At 38.1% G+C, this 22,170-nt stretch overlaps 1 protein-coding gene across 2 annotated transcripts in view; it reads right to left on the bottom strand.

Moving 5' to 3' along the window:
* SLCO4C1 (solute carrier organic anion transporter family member 4C1) overlaps positions 1-20,935 on the bottom strand; it is a 52,767-nt gene extending 31,832 nt beyond the window's left edge. For both annotated transcript variants that reach the window (XM_019664011.1, XM_019664010.1), the window contains exons 1-2: positions 20,523-20,935; positions 17,229-17,492 (exon numbers count right to left, since the gene is read on the bottom strand). In XM_019664011.1, the coding sequence (XP_019519556.1) occupies positions 17,229-17,492; positions 20,523-20,868 (610 nt within the window). In that variant the 5' untranslated portion in view covers positions 20,869-20,935. The remainder of the gene's footprint in view (positions 1-17,228; positions 17,493-20,522) is intronic.
* Positions 20,936-22,170: the final 1,235 nt, after the last annotated feature.

Here is a 22,170-nt window from a genome sequence, read left to right on the forward strand (position 1 = left end):
GCACCACAACCTCTTTCTTCCCAACATGCGGGACCCTTTGGCTGAACCCAATTAGAACCCAGGAGACAAACATACCAGAGTGATATAGTCCATGGGGCTTCTGTGGGGTGATAAAACGGGGTGATAAATAGTGAAGGACGGATCTGGTGGGACAGGCAATATCCAGCACTGTTGTTTTTTGGGGTGTTTTTTTTTCCCCCTTTGGTACCTTTGCATCCACTTTTAACTTTGGCCCGATAAAAAACACATCCCCAACACAAGAAAATCCACAAAAACCTATCAGCAAAATATCATCCTTGGGTAACGTTAATACAGTTCTTCTCTCACCTGAAACCAACACTGAAATGATAGCCACTACCAGTGGGCTTCAGGTAAGTGGAAGAGGAAAACAAGAGCAGTTGGACAATTAACAAGCTCTGGAGTTCTTCTGCTGCTGCCAGTCAGAAAGCCTGAGCTGACTATCATTGCTTATTTTCCTACCATCCAGGTCATGTTCCCTTCACTTCCTGCCTGTACTCCAGTTCATCTGGGAGTTTACATAGTCTTTACAAGTCTGCAGCTGTTCTATCTATCGGGTTGCTGCAGTTTCCCTTTCAACAAGTACTATTGGGTGTGTGTTTGCGGGGGGAGGGGGTGAAGAGGCACCCAAATGAACTCTGTCCAAAATACATGTTTTTTGTTACGGCATAGATCCTTGTTCACTAGGATCTATCATTTCTGCCAGTTCAGTGACTATGTTCTCTTTCTGTTGATTATTTTGTATGAAGAGATCAAAACTGATTAGGGAACAGTCTCAGCTTTGACTTTAAGGGAATAACAATTGTGTTGCCTGATGGAAGCATTCATCCTTTGGGGACTAGGACTCAACAAGACCAAGGCAGGAAGCAAAAATTCCATAAATAGATTTTTAGGTACAGTAGCAAGAGGCACTTGTCCATGGGCACTCCCTAGTTCTTATCTATTAGTGTTGCTCATGAGTCAATATAAATCTGTATCTCAGCTCATGCCTGATTACGGCTGTTATTTGAGAGCTGTCCACTTTTGCTAGGTGCCAGCATACCTGGCAAACCCTCTGTAAACCAGGTTATACTTCCTCCTGTGTTAGGCAGCCACAGGGAACTCTGTGAGGTCCTTATCATGAGGATACCTAGGTTTTTGTAGTAAGGCCATGCTAACTTCTGCCTAGAATGATAACCTTTCTGCATTTGAAAAGAGGGAAGTGCAGGGCAAGAAAATTAAGTAGGACAGTCATCTGAGATGCCTGCCTATATAGTTACTTGTGCCTTCCAAACCTTCTTGTATCTTCAATGCTACTTCACATGTCCAATTTTATGATTTGTTACAGTAGGTAACACATACTTTACAATGGGAGTTCAGGTCGCATGGTGTAATATAATCATGTGTATGCTGAGTAGCAAACCAGCATTGAGGTGCAAACCAAGAGGTGCTTTTCAAATGGAGAATGGTGTAGGCAGAAGGAAGTGTGTTCTTACTGTAAAAACCTAGGGGTCCTCACTATAATTTCCCTATGGAGACTTTCCAGAGGCTTCCTACATCCTCCCTGTCTGCCATAAATACTACCCGTGTCTGCAGCAGTAACTTTATCTTGTCTCTATTCCCATTCAAATTCGGCAGCATTACCTAGTAAATGTTTTGCAGTAAGGTATACAGATGAGGTAGGTGATGTCTCCCAAATCCCAAAAGGTACACCACACCCTGTGCAACGGCAGAGTGTGCATGGTGCAAAGTGGATATTCTGATACGGACCAGGTCACTGGACCCCAAAATATTTAACTGCTGTGGTACACCCCTTAATGTTTCTGCAGTTTATCTCCTATCCTCTGGCATGCATGTGCTTTACTAAGCATCTAAAATACTTCAACTCACCAAGTCCAATTAGCTTAAAAGCATCAATGTAAAGCCCAGCATGATGTTCTGTAGATAGTAGGATGATCATGATACCTCCAGATCAGTTTCACAACCTTGGCACTACTGACATTTGGGGTCAGACAATTCTTTGTTGTGGAGGGCTCTCCTGTGCCTTGTAGGATGTTCACGAGTGTCCTTGGGCTCTACCCACTAGATGACAGTGGTAACTCCACCCACATCATAACAATAAAAAATGTACCTAGAAATGAAAAACTGGCCCAGTTGAGAACCACTGCTCCATACCGTATTATGACAATGAGCAAGATGATGTGTGTAATGCTGAGATAAGAGAGTGATGGTGTATTCTTGTTCCTCCACAAAAAAAGCAAACCAACTATCTATGGAATTGAGAAATGAAAGAAAACATGTGCTAGATCAACTACATGTGAGGTGTCAGGTCTATGCTGATTTGCTCCAGAAGAGACACCAAATCAGATACTGGAATCAGGGTTGTAATTAGTATCACCACCTGATTGTGTTTACAATGATTTAAAGTTATTTTCCATGACTTTATCCTGCATTTTCTCCAAATACATGAGAGATAGAGATAGAGATAGAGATAGAGCGAGAGCGAGAGCGAGCGAGCGAGAGAGAGAGAGAGAGAGAGAGAGAGAGAGAGAGAGAGAGAAAGAATATGGTAGGAATCACCACCCCTATATCTTTCAAATCTTTGATGGTGTCATTACGCTGCATAATTCCCTTATGGTTATAATGTTGTTTCTGGTTTACTATCTCATTCAGGAGTTTCTACTTAGCTCATCCCACAATAACATCTTTTAATCCACAGGTCAGGTGACCAATATATCTATATCCTTTCTACATCCTAAGACTAGGGAAATAACTGTAGGATGGACCCAGTGTGAGACAGAGTAGCATCGGGCCACCCTTACTATTGGAAATCCTTAAGTCCTCATTTTACCAGGGGACCCTGGCGATATTCTAGAACTCCAGCAATCAGATCAGCTCAGAGACACTATCTAATCCCCTCCAGTGAGTCAGAATACTACCCTTTCCCTTCAACACTCAGGATAAAAGTGTCAGGGTGGATTTAGGGGAAGAGAAACATTATATATTCCTGGTCATGTTACAAAGTTCTTCAAAGAGTTCTAGCCTCCCTATCAATAATGAGCTCTGGATCCGTGAACTCACTTAGGGCCAGAATTGGCTAAAGGTTTGTGAAGCCCCACCATATTGATTCAAATAGGGCTTCTGCCCATGAGACTTAGAATTTTTCCACTTATATATGTCAACTCAGTCTCTGTAGCTTGGTTGGGTAATTGAGCCAACATTGCCTCTGAAGGTTAGCATAGCCACTTAGTTTCTATCTCCCCAGGATCTGGATGGGCAAATAAAGACTATCCAATATAGTGTATAGCCTATAGGTTGTTTGCGGTTTTTTGAATTTGTGAAAAGCAAGGGTTACTATAAAAATACAAGATTAAATTAGATTTCATAACAAAAAGCCCTGGGTGTTAATTCAATTTCTTAAACATTTACAGAGTAGTTAATATGAACCAGCCATTTTAGTTACCGAAAAAAGATAACAAATTATGACTCCTGTACTCTCCCCAAAATTCAGTCTGATGTAGTAACAGTGATAATTGATATTATAAAAATTAAAACCTGACCAATACCAAGTTTATATACTCTATTATAGTAACAAAAATAAAAAGGAAATTAGGAAGAAATTAAAAAAACAATTGAAAATTTCAGACTATAACAGATTAATATAAAAAAGAATGGATAGAAACCATAGACTAAGCAATATAACAAGTGAAATGTAAATGCTACATTAAAACCAGAAAACATACTTTAGTTTGAGGTAACTAGAATTCTGTCACAAAAATATATCCTGGAAAATGGCATATTTAGCAAAGAAAAAAGGGCCAATACTTTACACTGTTAGATATTATGTCTGCTTCTTATATACTGTATTGATAAAAAAAATTCAGACTAAAGGTTAAATACTTTTTATTACAGACTTATTAATTACTTTTATTATGGGAATTGAAACTGAAAAAAAATGACTATATTTATAACATATGGAGCTAACAAAAATGAAATTTACAAAAGGAAAATGGCATGGCTATAGATAATTTATCCATTTTTTTCAAGAAATAAATATTTCCACATATTATTAGTAGAGACCCCATGAACAATTCAATAATATTTCAATAAAGAAATCCTTTAACTTTGCTAATTCCTCAACTTTCTGCAATAGTTCCTTTATACACTCCTCCTTCTTTGTTATGGGGTACTCTCCTGCGCATTACAGGATGCCCCCCCCCAACAAGTATTTTCTGTCTACTATATGCTAGATAACGTAGTGAACAAGGGTATAGCTTGTGTGCTTAATTCCTTTTTTAAGTAATGTATTTTAACATCCTTCAAAATTTTATAGGACATTGCGTTTCTGATCCTTTCCACTAACCAAAGTAACTGACAGTAATGTCATTTTTGGTGGTCAGTGGATCTTTGCCAAATATTCTGGGTGGAATGAAAGGGATTAGAAAGACTAGAACTTTAGAGTTAAAAGAGGCAACAGCTTCTCAACTAAATCCTATGAAAGATAAAAGTCAAAAGGCTTTTGAGGAACAAAGAACAATTAAAACAGACTGTGAAAAGTACCTTAAGAGTATGACTCTCCCATTAGTCTGATATACTTAATTAAGTCCAGAGAGAGGCATGAGGTTAAGAAAGAGTGTGGTTATTTGCACATATACCTGAATCAATTAGATAAACTAGTTTTTCAAACAGTTGCATTATCAAATGAACCATTCACCTCTTCTAAGGAGGATTATGACTGAATGAGTATTAAAGTGACCCTTAGTTCCCCAATATCTATAGGCAAGAACAGACTGATATAGCTTCTAAGCATCCAAGGAGTACAATCTCCATCTGCCCTCTTCAAATGTAGTCAAAGATGATAAAAAGGGATCCACAAAGAGCAATGAACTATGAAGCCCCTCTCAAGAAGCAGAAATAGGGTTTAGCTGAAGAACAAGCATACCATTTTCCCAGTGGGATTTCAGGACTGCTTTAAACAGTGACTCCTGTGTATTTTCCCCTTTACAAATAGTAATAATTATTGTGACAAATACATTTTTTATATATGTAGGTTATTAAAAAAAGGAAACAGAGAATTCTAATTGGAGATATAAAGAGAGTCAAATTAACTCAAAAATGTATCACAGACTTAAATGTAAAATGGAAAACTATAGAACTTTTTTGAAAAAAAAAAATCTTTGGGATTAAGCCTAGGCAAAGAATTCTTAAGACTTGACCAAAAAAGCATTATCCAAAAAAGAAAAAATTGATAAATTGAACATCATCCAATTAAGAAAATGTTGCTATGTAAAAAATCCTGTTAAAGAGGATTGTAAAAAGACAAGCTACTGACTGGATGAAAATAGTTGCAAACCACTTATCTGATAAAGATCCAGTAGTTACCAACCGTCCTCCCTCAGCCCAGCACCTCAGGCTGCAGCAGCCAACACCACCCAGCCAGCCAGCTCAACAGCCCCCAAGGGGTTCCCAAGCAAACACCAGCAAGTACCAGGCACAAGCAGTCTACACAGAAGTCACTCCTACACAAGGCTACAAGATTGGGAGAGAAAGCCATTTCATCTAATTCATAACAACAGATGCAGAAAGTCAAACAAAATGAGAAGACAAACATGTTACAAACGAAGGAACAAGCAAAATCCCTAATGAAACAAAAATCAGTAATTTCTCTCATAAATAATACAAAGTTGTGGTCATAAGGATGCTCACCGAACTTAGGAGAAGCATAGAGGAACTCAGCAAGAACTTCAACAAAGAGCTAGAAAATATAACAAAGAATCAGAGCTAATGAAGATAATAACTGAAATGAAAAATATACTAAAGGGAGTCAACAGCAAATTAGGTAATACAGAAGAACAGATTAGCCACCTGGAAGACAGAATAGTAGAAATCACTCAATCAAAACAGCAAAAAGAAAAGAGAATTTTTTTAAAAATGAGGATAGTTTAAGGGATCTCTAGGGTAATACCAAGCACACTAGCATTCACATTATAGGATTCCCAAAAGGAGGAGAGAGAGAAAAATGGGCAGGACACTTATTTGAAGAAATAATGGCAAAAAGCTTTCCTCACCTGGGAAAGAAAAACCACATCCAGGTCCAGGAAGCACAGAGAATTCCAAACAACATGAACCCAGAGATCCACACCAAGACATATTGTAATTAAAATGGCAAAAGTTAAAGATAAAAAGAGAATCTTGAAGGCAGCAAGAGAAAATGAGTGGTCGCATACAAGGGAAACACCATAAGGCTGATTTGTGACAGAGAAACCATAAAACTCTTAGAAGAAAACGTAGGCAGTAAAATCTTTATATCAGTCTTAGCGATATTTTTTTTGGATATGATTCCTCAGGCAAGGGCAACAAAAGCAAAAATAAATAAATGGCACTACATCAAACTAAAAAGCTTTTGCACAATGAAGGAAACAATCAACAAAACAAAGAGACAACCCACTGAATGGGAAGAGATATTCGCAAATGACATATCTGATAAGGGATTAATAAATAAATAACTCATACAATTCAACATCAAAAAAACAATATGTTAAAAAATGGGTAGATGACCTAAACAGATATTTATGCAAAGATCTACAGATGGCCAATAGACGTATGAAAAGATGCTCAACATCATTAATAATCAGGGAAATGCAAATCAAAACCACAATGAGATGTCATCTCACACCCCTTAGAATGGCTATCATCAATAAATCAACAAATAACTAGATGTGGAGAAATGGGAACCCTTGTGCACTGTCAGTAGGAGTATAAAATGGTGCAGCCACTATGGAAAACAGTATGAAGGTTCCTCAAAAAATTCAAAACAGAACTACCATATGACCTCGCAATTCCATTTCTGGGTATTTGTCCAAAGAAAACTAAAACACTAACTTGAAAAAATATATGCACCTCTATGTTCATTGCAGCATTATTTACAATAGCCAAGACATACCTAGGTGTCCATTTATGAATGAATGGATAAAGAAGATGTGATATCTATATCTATATGTCTATATAGATATAGATACCTATGTATCTATATGTACACACACACACACACACACACACACAGAGAGACACAAATGGAATATTAGAATATTATTCAGCAATTAAAAAAAATGAACTCTTTCCATTTGCAGCAATATGGATGAACCTACAGGGTGTTATGCTAAGTGAAATAAGTCAGACAGATAAAGACAAATACCTTATTATATCACTTATATGTGGAATCTAGACAAACAAAACAGAAACAAATTCATACACAGAGAACTGATGGCCGTGTGAAGGGTGGGGGTTGTGTGAAAAAAATGAAGGGGAATAAGAAGTACAAACTTACAGTTATAAAATAAATAAGTTGAGGGGATGTAACGTACAGCACAGGGAATACAGTCAATAATATCCTAAATACTTTTTGTATGGTGACAGGTGGTTACTAGACATACAATGTCGATCACCTCCTAAGGTAAATAAATGTAGACTCACTATGTTATACACCCAAAACTAATATAATATTGTATGTCAACTATACTTTAACAAAAAACAAATTAATTAAAAGCTCTACACTTGGGGGGAAAATCTAGTACTTAGAATACATCAGTAACTCTCAAAACTTAACAGCAAAAACATAAACAATCCAGTTAGAAAATGGGCAAAAAAACATAAACAGATACTACACCAAGGAGGATAAACAGATGGCAACTGAGCATATGCAAAGATTCTCAACATCACTAGCCATTAGTGAAATGCAAATTACAACCACAATGAGATTTCACTGCAACCTATTAGACTGGCTAAAATGAAAAATAATGAGAACACCAAATGCTGGAAAGGACGCAGATACACTGGATCACTCACACACTGCCAATGGGAATTTAAATGGTATAGTCACTCTGGAAAACAGTTTAATAGTTTTTCAAAAACCTAAATGTAGAACTATCATATGACCCAGCAGTTTTATTCCTGAGAGACTATCCCAGAAAAATGAAAACTATGTTCACACAAAAAATTTATGTTCATAACTTTATTATTAATAGCCAAAATACTGCATCAACTCAGATGTTCCTTAACAGTTGAATGGTTAAACAAACTGTGGTACATCCATACCATAAAAATACTTACTAATTATCAATAGAAAGGAATGAACGATTGATAAACACCTAACCCTGGTGAGTCTTCAGAGAATTATTCTAAATGAAAAAAACCAATTCCAAAATGTTAAATATTATATAATTACCAAAATATAGTAAATCTTTAAACATAAAAATGAGGTGATTTGTAATAGAAAACTTTTTAAATGTAAATATTCAACTATGAGAAAGGTTAAAATATGAAATGGAATGCTATGCAAGAACAAGAATGCTCCCAGGCTGCAAACTATGCAAAATATGATACTAACTCTATAAAATAAAGTCACAGTATTAAGATAATTCCAAAGTTTTTCTCCTTGAGAAAAGAATAATAATAAATTGGGTTTTTTCTCTTTCCACTTAGTATTATACAAATTGTCTACAATGACCAATAGAACTTCTGTAACCAGATGAAATAAAATGTATTAATAAAGACACAACAAAGGAGGGTTAACTAGATTACCTATAAAATAAAATAATATAAAAGCATAAATAATATAAAAGCAATATTTCAACATGATATTTTGAGTGGATGCAATTAATCTGAGCTACACCAAATAAATTTATTTTCTTATCTCATAAGAATAGAATCCAGGGGACATATCTAATTAAAACCCTTTCTAATATATTACTTTAAAAGCGTTTAGTCAAACTCTGGGGATGTGTCAATATCAAGTGGCACCTACAAAAAAAGCATGTACCATATTGAAAGATTTTTCATCGTTCATGCTATTTTGTAACTACCATTGCCAATAACTAAACCAAGAAAGGCAGTGTGTTTTTACATCAATATAGCTGTTATTTAATTATCATAAACATCATTATTCACTGCTACTAGTTAAGGAGCACTTACCAAACACCAGGCACTGCCTTAGCATTGCTTGTGTAAAATTTCCTATGAGGTGGCAGTTATCATCATCATGATTTGGAGTTGAAGAAACTTGTCCAGCATCATATAATGCTATTAGACAGTGCTGGAGCAAAAATGTAAACTCGGTTTTCCTGACCCTAATATCCCTGCTATTCTACTGCATGCTTTCACTCAATGTAATGAGCTTCATAGCATTAAAATTAAATAAAAGATACATTAAAACACACACTGGCTAATTTGTGTGCTTTTAAGAACAGTGACTAAGAAAATCGAATTTCCTCATTTATTTCTTGCCACAAACCACATTTTTACCAACCTTTCTGAGGAAGCTACAAAAGGCATTGCTTAATCTTTACGTCCCACATACATTACATCTGGTTAGACCCAACAATGCCTGTGGTGCACTGGCGTGCCCCATCATGGCATTTCCTTTTATTTTAGACATGAAGATCACTAGGAATAATCACTGCCAATAGTCCATCAAGAAATAATCCTGACATTTAGCACCACCTTAGAAGTACAGTAGATACATAGTGAAATCAATATTTTAGCTAGTAATTAAGACACAAACCAAAAGGAAATTATCAAAGCATTTTGCTACTATTTCTGAATGTGCTTCTCATTTTAGCTTCCTTTTTCACATTGCAAATTTCTCAGATCCCAGATCTTACCCATCAAGATCATTTATAGCAACTAGTTTTTGCCTCTGATATCTTAACACAATTCTTCCTGATTCAGTGGCCAAAAAAAGAAAATACCCCATCATACTTTAGGCAAAGTTTATGGAAGATGTGAAGAGAACCCCAAACTACTTTTATCTGCCATTACCTACTCTTATTGCCTTCTGTGGAAACACAAGTCATCAGACACCTAATATGCCTCCATTGAAGGGATCCATTTATTCATTAATCTATTTGACACCTCAGCAAACATCTCTTGAGCACCTACTACACATCACATGTTGTTCAACATGCTGGCCATAATGAAGCTTCTAAATTCAACAAGACCTCTCAAAACCACATACTGAGACATAAGAAAGCATCCAAGTGACTTTCCCAAAGCCTGTTCACTAAAACACTACTTTGGAAAAGAAAACACAAAGTGAGCAGTGGAACAGGGTAAAAAGGGACAAGAATAACAATGGAGTCCCTTGGTCAATAAGTTCGGAACGCTACATATCATTTACCTGGCTAAAGATTCATAAAATGCATTCACTTTTTCAGTGATGCCATAGAGACACCTCTTTAACTTTCATTTTTTCCTCAAACTCGTTGAGTCATAAAACACATTTTTAACACATTTTTTTTTTTTTAGCTGAGCCATCCTGCCACCTGTTGGCAGCTCAGCAGCAGCTCAGCTTGGACAGGGACTTGAACTAACACACTCTTAATACCTTCAGAAACTATGCATTGCAGATCACACTTTGGGAAAGATTGAGAAATATTCTCTTGATCAAGGCCATGGATTTTTTTGTTTAAAGTCTACCTATCTGAAAACTACAAGTGTGACAAGAATTGAGTTTGTGCTAACATCTCATTGACACCTGCTTTCCTACTTAATTTTCTCTTTGAGTTTCCTCTTTCAGAAGTTTGGTCATATGAATTTCATCAAAAGTGGCTACATAAAGACACCTAGTATTTCATGATGGTTGTGCAACTCCTATTTTAAAGGAAGATATAAAGCAATAGTCCTGAAATGAAAAGGAACATTACTCTGTATGCTCACAGTTGAAATTTTACAGAATAATTAAACACTAAACTGGACATGTATTTCCCAAAATGGACTGATAAGGTAACCTGAGTAATTTTTTTAAAATACAAATTTGAGTCCTACTCCAGACTTACTGAATCAGGATCTCCAGGGTAATTTATATTATCTAGGAAGTTTGGGGAAGACTAAAATGTTTCTGATATTAAAAATCGCAATAATTAAATCTGGAGCACTGACTAGCTCTAGCTCTTTTATTGTGTGTATTAAATTTAAAAATCTTTTTGAATAATTTATTTTATACATAAATTATATCTTCTAAGATATGCCATTATATCTTCTAACCTAAGAAATCACCTGTCCTCTTCATTCACTTCAGATACAATAAAATTAAAATATAAGAAAAATAAAAGTGATTTCCATAAGGAAGAAGTAATTATCAACAAGTAACTATCAAGGCCATGCAAAATTAAAGCATCCTGATCCTGTATTGAATTAGTGGTTGAAAAACTCTTAAGATTTTTGGCGCTATGTCTTCTCCAACTAGGCAAGAGTTCCATTAAAAAAAAAAAATCCTTAAGAATACAAGATAAAAGACCAAACAGTAACTAAAAATTAATCCAATTTGGAGTTCCGCTCTAGTTATTTTCCTAGTTTAACTTTTTTAAGTAGTCATCTTGCATAACCAAAGTCCTTTGGGGCAGAATTCTCTCCTTGAAATACCAATCTACAGCATTAAAAAATCAGTGTTGAAGCAAGTGGAAAGTGTTGAGAGCTACTCTTTTTCTCCTTTTTTTTTTTTTTTGAGAGAAAGGGATAGAAAAAAAGAAACAAGAAAATCATACAACTTAGGAAAAGTTATCCAAATATTGGTCAATAAAGAAAAAGAGCTTTATTGGATTCAGTAATCACTTCTCTACAATTCCTAAGTATTTACTAATGACTAATGACCCCCTGCCTAAATTCTCAAAGAGAGAAAAGATTATTTTGCTTAACAACATTAAATTAGTACTCATCCAAAAGGAACTAAAAGTGCGAGGATGAAAACAAAATGTAATGTGGTAAACATTACATTTTTTAAATATTTAAAAGATATCAAAATATGTTGTTACGTTAATGTTATGTTTAAATATATCAAAAGTGTCAAATATGATTTACTTGAAAATGTCTTATAGCAGTACTCTATTTTCAGGTTAACACATGCAAAATTTAAGCCTTAGAAGCATTTATTTCTCTTAATTTTAATTTTTTCATTTTTGGATCCAATAACAACCACCAAAACGTCCCTTTGATAAATATTTTAATCTCCACGCAGTTAGATAATCACTTCTAACCTTTATGTTTCAAAAGCTTTCCTTAAAAAAAGAGTTGCCCAAACCTACTTAAATTTATTTTTTACAGGATAGAAAATTCAATGTGTTTCCAAACACACGTTTCTACCTGTTGCTAATGCCTAACCTCCTTTGTGTTATTCTCACACCTGTGGAAATTATACATGCTCATCATATTTCACATTTTATTTTCTTCTACTTACCAACTATATAATACTATAATCTCCTCTTGCAGAGAAATCTCATCCAAACTGAGCCCTGACTTGGATTTCCCTCAAATTCAAAAACAAAAGCAACAACAAAAAAAAGCACACAGGGAATATGTTAATTCTCTAAACGTCAGTTTCAAATCAAAATACATGTATGATTTCAATGAATAAAATAATTTCTTAATGGTATTCTCTTTAGGCTATGTATGTTATGTTACATAAGAAGATTGTACATTTCCTTATTTCTTATTCACAGGAAGCTTTCAGCTCTTTGTTTCCTTTTCAAACATAAATATCCAGTTTTCTTCTACATGCATAGACTTGGACAAATAATTCAGATTTTTGGTTACAGGATCCCATATTTGTAAAATGGATTAATCCACGTGAGCCGAAAAGTTATTATGTTTTAAAGAAAGCACAAACCATTATAACTGGCTATTTGAAATTGGGGGAAAAGTGGTTTAAATTCATAAAAATATTGAAATTATTCAATACAGTAAAAAAAAAACCTAGTATGAGTAATAAAAATTTGAACAAACATTAAATAAAATATAAAAAGTTGTTTTAGCTATTAACCACGTATGTAATCATTAAGTCATTTCACCTCATCCTAAGGTTTTACCTTATTAAAAAAGGGGGGGATTTGTGATTTCTAACATTCCTTATGCTTCTAAATATCTGAGTTCTTTTAGCTATATAATGCAATTTCAGTCCTGAGTTTTATATTGATTATATTGTAAATACCTGCACACATACACAAACACACCACAATGGTACTTTATTAAAGGAAACTTTCAGGAAAAAAAAAAAAGAATGTAAAAATTCAAAATAGCGGGCCGGCCGAGTGGCGCGATGGTTAAGAACTCGCTTGGGATGCCAGAGGGCCCCGGTTCGGATCCCACATATGAGGGCCAGTGACACTGCCCTCCACAGCTAAGATGCTGAACGACAGCTCAACCTGGAGCTGGGCTGCCATGAGTCACCAGCGACGGCGTAGGCTGCACTCCCTGTGGCAGTGGGTTGCCATGGGCTACCGTATGTAGCCAGCAGCCAGTGTGAGCGGCCAGCAGCCGCAGTGAGCGGCCATCCAGAAGCCGGCGACTGATCTGCCTCGCCAGAGAAGAGCGCAATGATGGTGCCAACTTGGGCCAGTGAAGCAACATCCTCCACAACTAGATTGAAGAACAAAAACGACAGCAACTTGTCTGTTCCCCTTCCCCCAATTCCCCAGCACTGTTCTCATCCCCCCAATTCCCCAATAAAAAAAATAATAAAAAATAAAAATAATAATAAAATAAATTCAAAATAGCACCTAAGCATTTCTTATATTGACTGTGGGAGAGTAACTACCATGTTTCTCCGAAAATAAGATTGGGTCTTATATTAATTTTGGCTCCAACAATCTATATTTATTCATTCATTCATGTACAAAAATCTACATTTATTCAAACAGTCATGTCTGGCTGACGATCTTAACTGGGGCTTATGTTTGGAGTAGGACTTAGATTACGAACATCCTGAAAAATCATGCTAGGGCTTATTTTCCAGTTAGCTCTTATTTTCGGGGAAACACAGTAGTACATCCCTTCCTAAAAGTCAATGTGACATTATCTATGAAAAATTAGGCTGAAGAAACCCTTCAAACCCAGTATTTGTACTTCTGGGGATTAAGACTAAAGAATGACTGGCACATTTACATAAAACATATGTGTTCAAAGATATATAGTGCAACACTGAATATATACTATGCAGTGCATAATTAAGTCCAAACCTGAATTCTTGATTTCCACTCCCAATTCTGTGTGACCTAGTCCCATAGTCTAGTAAATGGCTCCAGTTGGTCAAGCCTACTAGCAAGGAGTCATCATTCAATTCTCCTTCACAATCAACCCACTAGAAAGTCTTATCTCTTGTTCCTTTAAAATACTTTGAAAATCAGTCACTCCTCTAGAAGTCTACTGCTACCAGCCCAGTCTCAACCACCTTTATTTATCTCTCACCTAGACTATAGGAAAAACCTCCTGAGCAATTTCCTCCCATAATCTTGTACCTCAGGACAACAGAAATGATCATTTTAAAACCTAAATAAGATCTTGCACGTCCCTGTGTAAAACTCTCTCATACTTCCCATTGCATTTAATGGAAAATCCGAGGACCTCATGGCTCCACCTGTCTCTCCAAGCGCATCCTGAGCCATATTCTGCCATGCTGGCCAAAACTGACAACCCCGAGATCCTACCAAGCTCTTTATTGCTCCAAAGCCTTAGATCATGTTTTTCTCCAGCCTGGAAAATATCTTCCAAAGTTGGCTCCTCATTGTCCAGTTATTATCAAAATAGCCTTCCCTTTGACCACATTTTCCCTTTTGTAAACTATTACTTCATAATATGCAGTCCTTTCACACACTCACCTCAATCTTCAATTATTTTATTTGGTTATTAATTTCGTATTTCATCCCACTAGTACCTAAAATCCTGATGGCAGGAAAATGTTTCACTGCTATTATCTCAGCAACATGTATAGTTCCTATCAATAAATATTCATTGTATGAATGACAAACTAACATATGGGCAACCTGAGTTTTTGCTTTCATTTGTTTCAGATAGGCTATTATTTAAATGATGAGTCTTAGAGTAAAAACTCTACAGATCAGCCAATACCTCTATCTAATCTACTTCACCTAACATAATAAAAAATATCAATAAGAATTTGGTGAAAAATTGCACAGTATCCAATAATGTGCAAAAAGTATATATTCTGGCTTCAGCAATCTCCTTGGCTTCAGCTCAGGCCACAAACACACACACCTGAATGTACGGCCATTTCCCATTGGGAAACATAAATTGTTCAGATTGGTTGCAGCTCAAGATGTGTATGGCAAGAGATGAAGCAAAGAAGATTGCTGAGGACAGACCAGGCTTTTTACTGGAATAGGTGATTAGGTTTTAGAGGGTCAGAGATGTGTTATCAAAGTTTACATACTCTATAAAATCTATAAACAAAGAGAGCATCTGATCAACTCCAAGGGTGAGGGGTTAGATTCAATACAAAGCTAAACTCCTAATTGCTAGAAACACAATAACATTTTTACTACCATAGAATCAGTATTATGTTTTCTGACAAACTAAAATTTAGATCTTCCCTGACTGTTAAGATTTCAAAGGTGTTAAACTAAAGCCAATGAGCCTAGCTCCTGAAACTACCCACGGTGAAATTATGTGAACATGGCCTTCTGAAATCTTGATCAATCTTAAATAATGTACTAGACTCAAAACAAGTGCTCTTTCCACTGATAGCATACTCTCTTTATCTCATTCATTCCAAACTGTACCACATTTTAAAAGCATCCTCTATTGGGCCGGCCGAGTGGCGCGTTGGTTAAGAGCTGGCTTGGGACACCAGAGGCCCCCGGTTCGGATCCCACATATGAGGGCCAGTGACACTGCCCTCCACAGCTAAGATGCTGAACAACAGCTCAACCGGAGCTGGGCTGCCGTGAGTTGCCGGCAACAGCATAAGCTGCAGCCCCTGCTGCAGTGGGTTGCCATAGGCTACCTTGTGTAGCCAGTAGCCAACGTGAGTGGGCAGCAGCCGCTGTGAACAGCTGTCCAGAAGCCAGCGACTGATCTGCCTTACCCAGGAAGAGCTCAATGATGGTGCCAACTTGGGCCAGTGAAGCAACATCCTCCACAACTAGACTGAAGAACAAAAGGACAGCAACTTGTCTGTTCCCCTTCCCCCAATTCCCCAGCACTGTTCCCATTCCCCAATTCCCCAATTAAAAAAAAAAATCCTCTATTGGTCCACATGCTTGCATATTCTATTTTTATTTCCAAAATGAAGTATGCTGTTGTAATAAGTGCACTCCTAAAACCATGCTGCATAATACAGTAAAACCTTGGATTGCGAGTAATTTGGTTTGCAAGTGTTCTGCAAGACAAGCATTTCTAATACATTTTAACTTGGTAAACGAGCGATGTCTTGCAATACGAGTAGTTTGTTTCAGAAATGAACTATGCTTGCAAACCAAGGTATTACTGTATATACTTTGTTATTGAAAATATTTTCCTATCTGTTATCATTCTATAGCTGGGAAATTGGTCTTGGTAAATCTTGACACTTTAATATTAATTTTCCATTTCAATACTCACAAATATAACAATCTTAACTTTTTAAAAACAATGCCTACATTGCAGCAGGCCCAAGTTCTCCTTTCTTCTTATTCTAAGCCTTTTCTTCACTTACCTAGACCCTCAAAGCTTTTGATTTTGTAGCCCCTCTGATTTTATTCTATATTTGCTATTAAAAGTCTCAGGAAGGACAACAGAAATGCTAAGGTCTACTTTCATTAGCACGTTCCTCTGGCTTTACCATAATTGTTTTCCCATTAAAAATGTTTCTTTGGGGGAAAAAGAAGTAGAAAAATAAGTAATCAAATTTCTTTTTTGAGCCTCAGAATAGTGTTTCTTCATCTAACCAGAGCAATATGTTAGATAACTCACAAAGTTCTATGGCTCTAAACCAGAGAGTCATAAGTGGCTTAGCCAGCCTCAGTTCTTAGGAAAAGCTTCAGTTCTCCTATAAGTTTCACCTTTCTTGATCTCAAATCAGGAATCAACAAGTCCAGGTACAGAGCTGTAAGCACAGCAAATAAAACCACAAATGGAAAAACAACAGATCTCAGAATACCAGTGAGATCACAACCGCAAAAGAAAATAGGTCGTTACTTTTCAAGAAGGACTGTGTGTTACATGGGCAATGAGCATCAGAGGATTAAAATGTTGGAGAACCAGTGAAGTGATGAATAATGAACAATCTGTCTCTGTAATCTCCGGCTTCACACAATTCCCATCACAACAAAGCAGTGAACCATGGAAGAGAATTAAGCCCTTACCCTACTTACGTGGACAAGTGAGTTGCAATATAGAGATGATGACCTAGTCTCATGCTGCTTCTTAAAGTAAAACAGACAAACAAAAACACAACAGAAACTTACCTTCAAAAGGGGACCCCAATTCGTATTTTCCACTAAAAAATTTTGGCAATGAGAATACAAGTGCTCCCAGTCCTATGAAAAAGGACGCAAATGCAAGCCATCTTGGTTTGTGTCCTCTTTCACCAATGTATGATACAAATAAAGACAACAAACAGAATGAGATATCATAGCTTGATGATATCAGGCCCGTCAGGGAACTCTTCATTTCATAGCGCTTCTCAATAGTGGAAATGCTAATATTTATTAGGCCATTTACTACAACACCTAAAAGAGATAAAAGGAAATTGATGTGCATTACTACAACTTTACCATATAGATTATGATTATTAACACAATGTACTAAAGTTTGATTGCTGGTCCCTTTTGCTATTTTTAAACGTACCAATTTTAAAAGACCAAGTTTCAAATATAGGCAACCCGAATATAGTTCCTTATAAAGCAGTTTGCTTTTAAATTGAACACTTGTAAATTTTCAAGTGTTTGATAAAATTATACTTAGCATATATTAAATTGTAGCTAACTTCATTTTTCTTTGACAAAAAAAAACACTCATCTGCTTATTATAACTATTGATACAATGAAGTTATACAATGCAAACAAGGAAAAGTTGGAACTTCAGTTTTGACTGACAACAAAAATTCTGTTCAGATAGATTAAATTTACAGTTTAAACATTATTTACATTGAAAAAAAAATTTGATCAAATTACAGAGCTTTTAACTAGTTATTCCCTTTACATAAGACGATACCATGAATTGTTTTCATTCATTCATTAATAGAGCCAAGAGTTCCACAATTTCTTTAAATTTTGCTTTATCAAGACTATAACTGGAAATGTATTTCAAGAAAACGGGAGTCTTAAAAATCCTAACATGAAAATTTCCTCATCCTCCAAATCAACTTTCCAAGACACTTGTCATACTGATTAAAAGTCAGACATTAGAACTCATTGCCTTTATGGCAAATCTCTGAAAAAGTAAATTTGCAAACTGTTGTGAAGTACAGCACTTTAAACCTATGAATTCCAATGTGAATTTTATGCTACAGAAGTTCCAAGAACTCTGCTTTAAAAAAAAAAATTCCATGAAATACTGCATACTATGCCTATGGTAAATACTTGAAGATAAGAAGCACTTTAAAAAGTTAAGTACTAAGAGAAATCCTATTTATCTCAAAACTGTTGGGATAAGTAAACTCACTTGACAGGTTTTGTAGTTTTCCCTTCCCAATTAAACACCTATTACTAACCATGGAAATGGTCTTCCCAAGGATCATGTTTGAGAAACATGGTAATAATGGTCTCACTCATTCAAACTCAAACTGAAACAAGAATTAATTGGGTCACTTTGATCTCAGATTATGCTTCTTAAGTGGGGGACCTCTGGGGAGATGTTGCTCCAGGCTACACCTGACACATTTTTCTAAGAGTGCCAATTACATTTGATAACAATGTTTTAAAAAATCTTTTCTATCAAATACAAAATTATGTATTCTGGATAATATAAAAATTTCAGGGCTGGCCAAATGGCTCATTTGGTTAAGAACGTGAGCTCTGAGCAATAGGGTCACCAGTTCGATTCCCACATGGGCCGGGGAGCTGCGGCCGAGCTGCGCTATGGCTGAGCTGCCAACAGGGGCAGGATGGTTCAGTGGTGAGAGCGAGCGCTCCTAACAACAAGGTTTCTGGTTCCACTCCTTCATCACATGGTGGGATATGCCCACCTGCAACTAAGATTGAACACACACCTTGAGCTGAGGGGCCGCAAGCTGCCAATGGGAGGCCGGATGGCAACTGGACTTGGAGCTGAGCTAGCTGCACCCGCCACAACTAAGACTGAAGGACAATAACCTGGCTGTTCTCCTCCCCCAATTCCCCAATAAAATCTTATAAAAAAATTTTTTTCCCAGAAGATGTTTTAACATAAAACAGAAGGCAAGTCAGTTTTTACTGTGTTCACCTTCTTTGAACTTTTCATTCCTTTGACACTGAGATGCTTCACAATCATGGATTTTGGACAACTAAGATGAAGACCCTGAGAGAAGATGAACTTTGGTAAGGACAAGAAAAGTCAAAAGAGAACTAACTCTTCAGCACACAACTATCTTTAGCAGAAGAGCTGCAATTGACTTGCAATCAACAAATAAATACTTGGCACCAAACTTGTGCAAAGCAAGGGACACGTAGCTCCTCTGAGACAGGAGCGGGAGGGAATAAGAACAGGAAGAATATATCTAGATTTCCTCTTCTATTAATCTTAGAAAAGAGCAATGTCCAACCCATCCCCAAATATTTCTTGGGATGCATTTCTTCTCATCAGTCCTTGATTGTCTTCTTACAAAATATCTTAAAAGTAAGACTCAAGTAACGAAGAAATATCGACATACTATCAAATTCTAGGAACCTTCAGCATGTCCTTCAAGATGCTCCACCTTAATCCCTACCCCTCCTCAATTTGTCCTGTTAGTGTAACTTCCCATTTTTTTCATCCCGTGTTAGATGGAACACCGCCCAAGCTTTTACCTTCACTATGCTTTCTTTCATAGAAGCCATTCTCTCTCTACCCTACCACTCACTCTTCCAAACCAGACTTAGATTGCAAATAAACCTGCACTTTATCAGCAACTCCCAAGAGAACGTAAAAGAGATCCTTGAACAAAACAGATACCGCATAATTCTTGAAGTGTTTGAAAGACCTCGCCCTTCCATAACGCCTGAAGCCTTTGCTAACGTACTGGACTCCACTTGTTCCCGCATCCAACTCAAACTAAATATACTAAGAAAACACGAATGCGTATATCCAACCTACGCTACACATATTCAACAAGTTTCTCCTTTAAGAACCGCCCTACCTCACCTGCAAATATATGAATTAATCTTTCCGTTCCAGATACAGTGTAAAAAAAAATGTCCCTTTAATCGGGAGTTTAGCTAACTGCATGCTTTTGTCATGAAGAACGGGTTCCCCCGGGGCAAACCGTTCCCACAGGAAGGCTCCAGTAATTTCCATCTTCCTCGGAGGAATCGAATCTGCTAAACTGAGGTAGAGCACCCAAGAGAAAAGCCTGTATGACAAGTATTAAATAGCTTTGCGATAAAGGGGAAGCTAAAATGTGGAAGTCTTAACCTAGCTGGTTAACGTGGGTGCGAGCACTTGCAAGTCCCCAGCCGGGACTGCCTCGCAGGGCGCGTGGACCACCTGGCTGCCCGCGCACCGGCCGTCTCCTCCCCGGCTCTCCGCGCCCCTCCTCGCCCTCCGCGCGGCACACGCCCTCACCAGTTGGCGCTGGACCTTACCTTGCGTGAGTGCCAAGAGGCAGTAGTGCACCAGGAACCCCTGCGGCGTGTTGCAGAGCTGGAGACACTGGGGTTGGATGTTCCCCCACCCGCAGGGACCCTCCTCAAACTCCGGCAGCGACTCTGGGCCGGATCGCTCTCGGGAGCCAGGGGCTGTTGCTGCAGGCAGAGGTGGCTCCCCTGACTCTGGGGGCTCCTGAGGCTCGTGTGGCTGCGAATCCTCTCTCTGGGTATCGGCGGGCGAGGCAGAGACCTCGACGGAAGAGGGCGATGCAGAGAAACGGCGCGGGGTGTCTGGGCTGGAGTTGACGAAAGCCGGGTTATCAATGCCTTTGCGACCCTTCATGGTCAGGGTAGGTTCTCTGGTCTCCAGGGAGGCTGAGCCGCAAAAAACCGGGTCGCGCTCTGGCTCCTCCCCTGGGCAGGTGGCAGCGCCCCCGTGCGGGAGGACGGCCCGCCTCCCCGCCTTCCTCTGGGGCTCTGGCCGCGGCCGCCGCAGCCGCTGGAACCCTCCTCCGCGGCCCTGCTGCCTCCTGGCGGTGTAGGTGGCGCTCCGCCGCGCCCCACCTGTCGCGGCTGGGACCAACCCGAATGCGCGGCGTGGGGGTGCAGGTGCGCGGCGTGGGCGTGCGGCCCGGGCCGCCGCCAGGTGAGGAGGCCAAGGCTCTACGCTGGATCCCCAGCCAGCCGCGCTCTTTTGGGGAGCCCAGGGACTAGGAACCAAATAGAGGTTGTGCGAATCTGGTGGCCGTCAAGCTCTTCTTGGGTGTTGGCAGGAAAGCTGTGAACACAGTTGCATCAGGAGGACGTTCAAGAACGTATCCTATGGGGTTTTTTTTTCTTAGCTGTTTACCAAACCAGGCTAGGTCTGGACTCCAAGAATCAAGCAGCCACTGGTAGGATACTTTGGACTCGATGAGCATTATGGTAAGACTTTTTCTTATGTCATCCTCCATAAAAACAGAAATCCACTCGCGCCTGCCCCCCCCCCATCACCACTGCCATTAACATCACAATATTGCCACCTTTTTGGTTTTGCTTCCCCAAAACTGAAGGAATAGAAATTAAGAAACTTTAAAAGCAAATATATATATTCTTTTTGCAGTATATTGCATATCTAAGATCAAGAGAGTTGATAACCATGTAAATAATTTCCACCTGTGGAGTAAATAAAAACACTTTGAAGAACTGAACACCATTATGCAGTCAGTAGTAGTTACGACGATTTATTCATTCATTCATCAAAAAATATTTATTTCCTGAGTGCCAAACACTGTTCTAGGCTCTGGGGGTTCAAGTGTACATAAAAACTGACAAATACCCTTAACCTTATGGTGCTTACATTCTAACAGGAGACAGACAATAAGTACAATAGTAAATACATAGTACACTTCGTGGTGATAAGTGCTATGGAGAAAAGTAAAGCAAGGACAGGCTAGAAAGCATGTGTGTTGGAGGAAGGAGAGGAATATGATGCAATTTTAAATAGGGTGGTTAGGGGAGGCCTCACTGAGGTGACACTGGAGTAAAGACCAGAACCTAGCATGTTGGGGAAATAGTGGCTGGGTGAGAGAAGGTGGCTGGAGAGCAGTAGGAGTCGAGGGCAGGTAAAGGGGTAGAGGTGCAGGTGAGGAGGTGAGGTGGGGGA

Source organism: Hipposideros armiger, unplaced genomic scaffold (assembly GCF_001890085.2).
Source record: "Hipposideros armiger isolate ML-2016 unplaced genomic scaffold, ASM189008v1 scaffold_414, whole genome shotgun sequence".
NCBI lineage: Eukaryota > Metazoa > Chordata > Mammalia > Chiroptera > Hipposideridae > Hipposideros > Hipposideros armiger.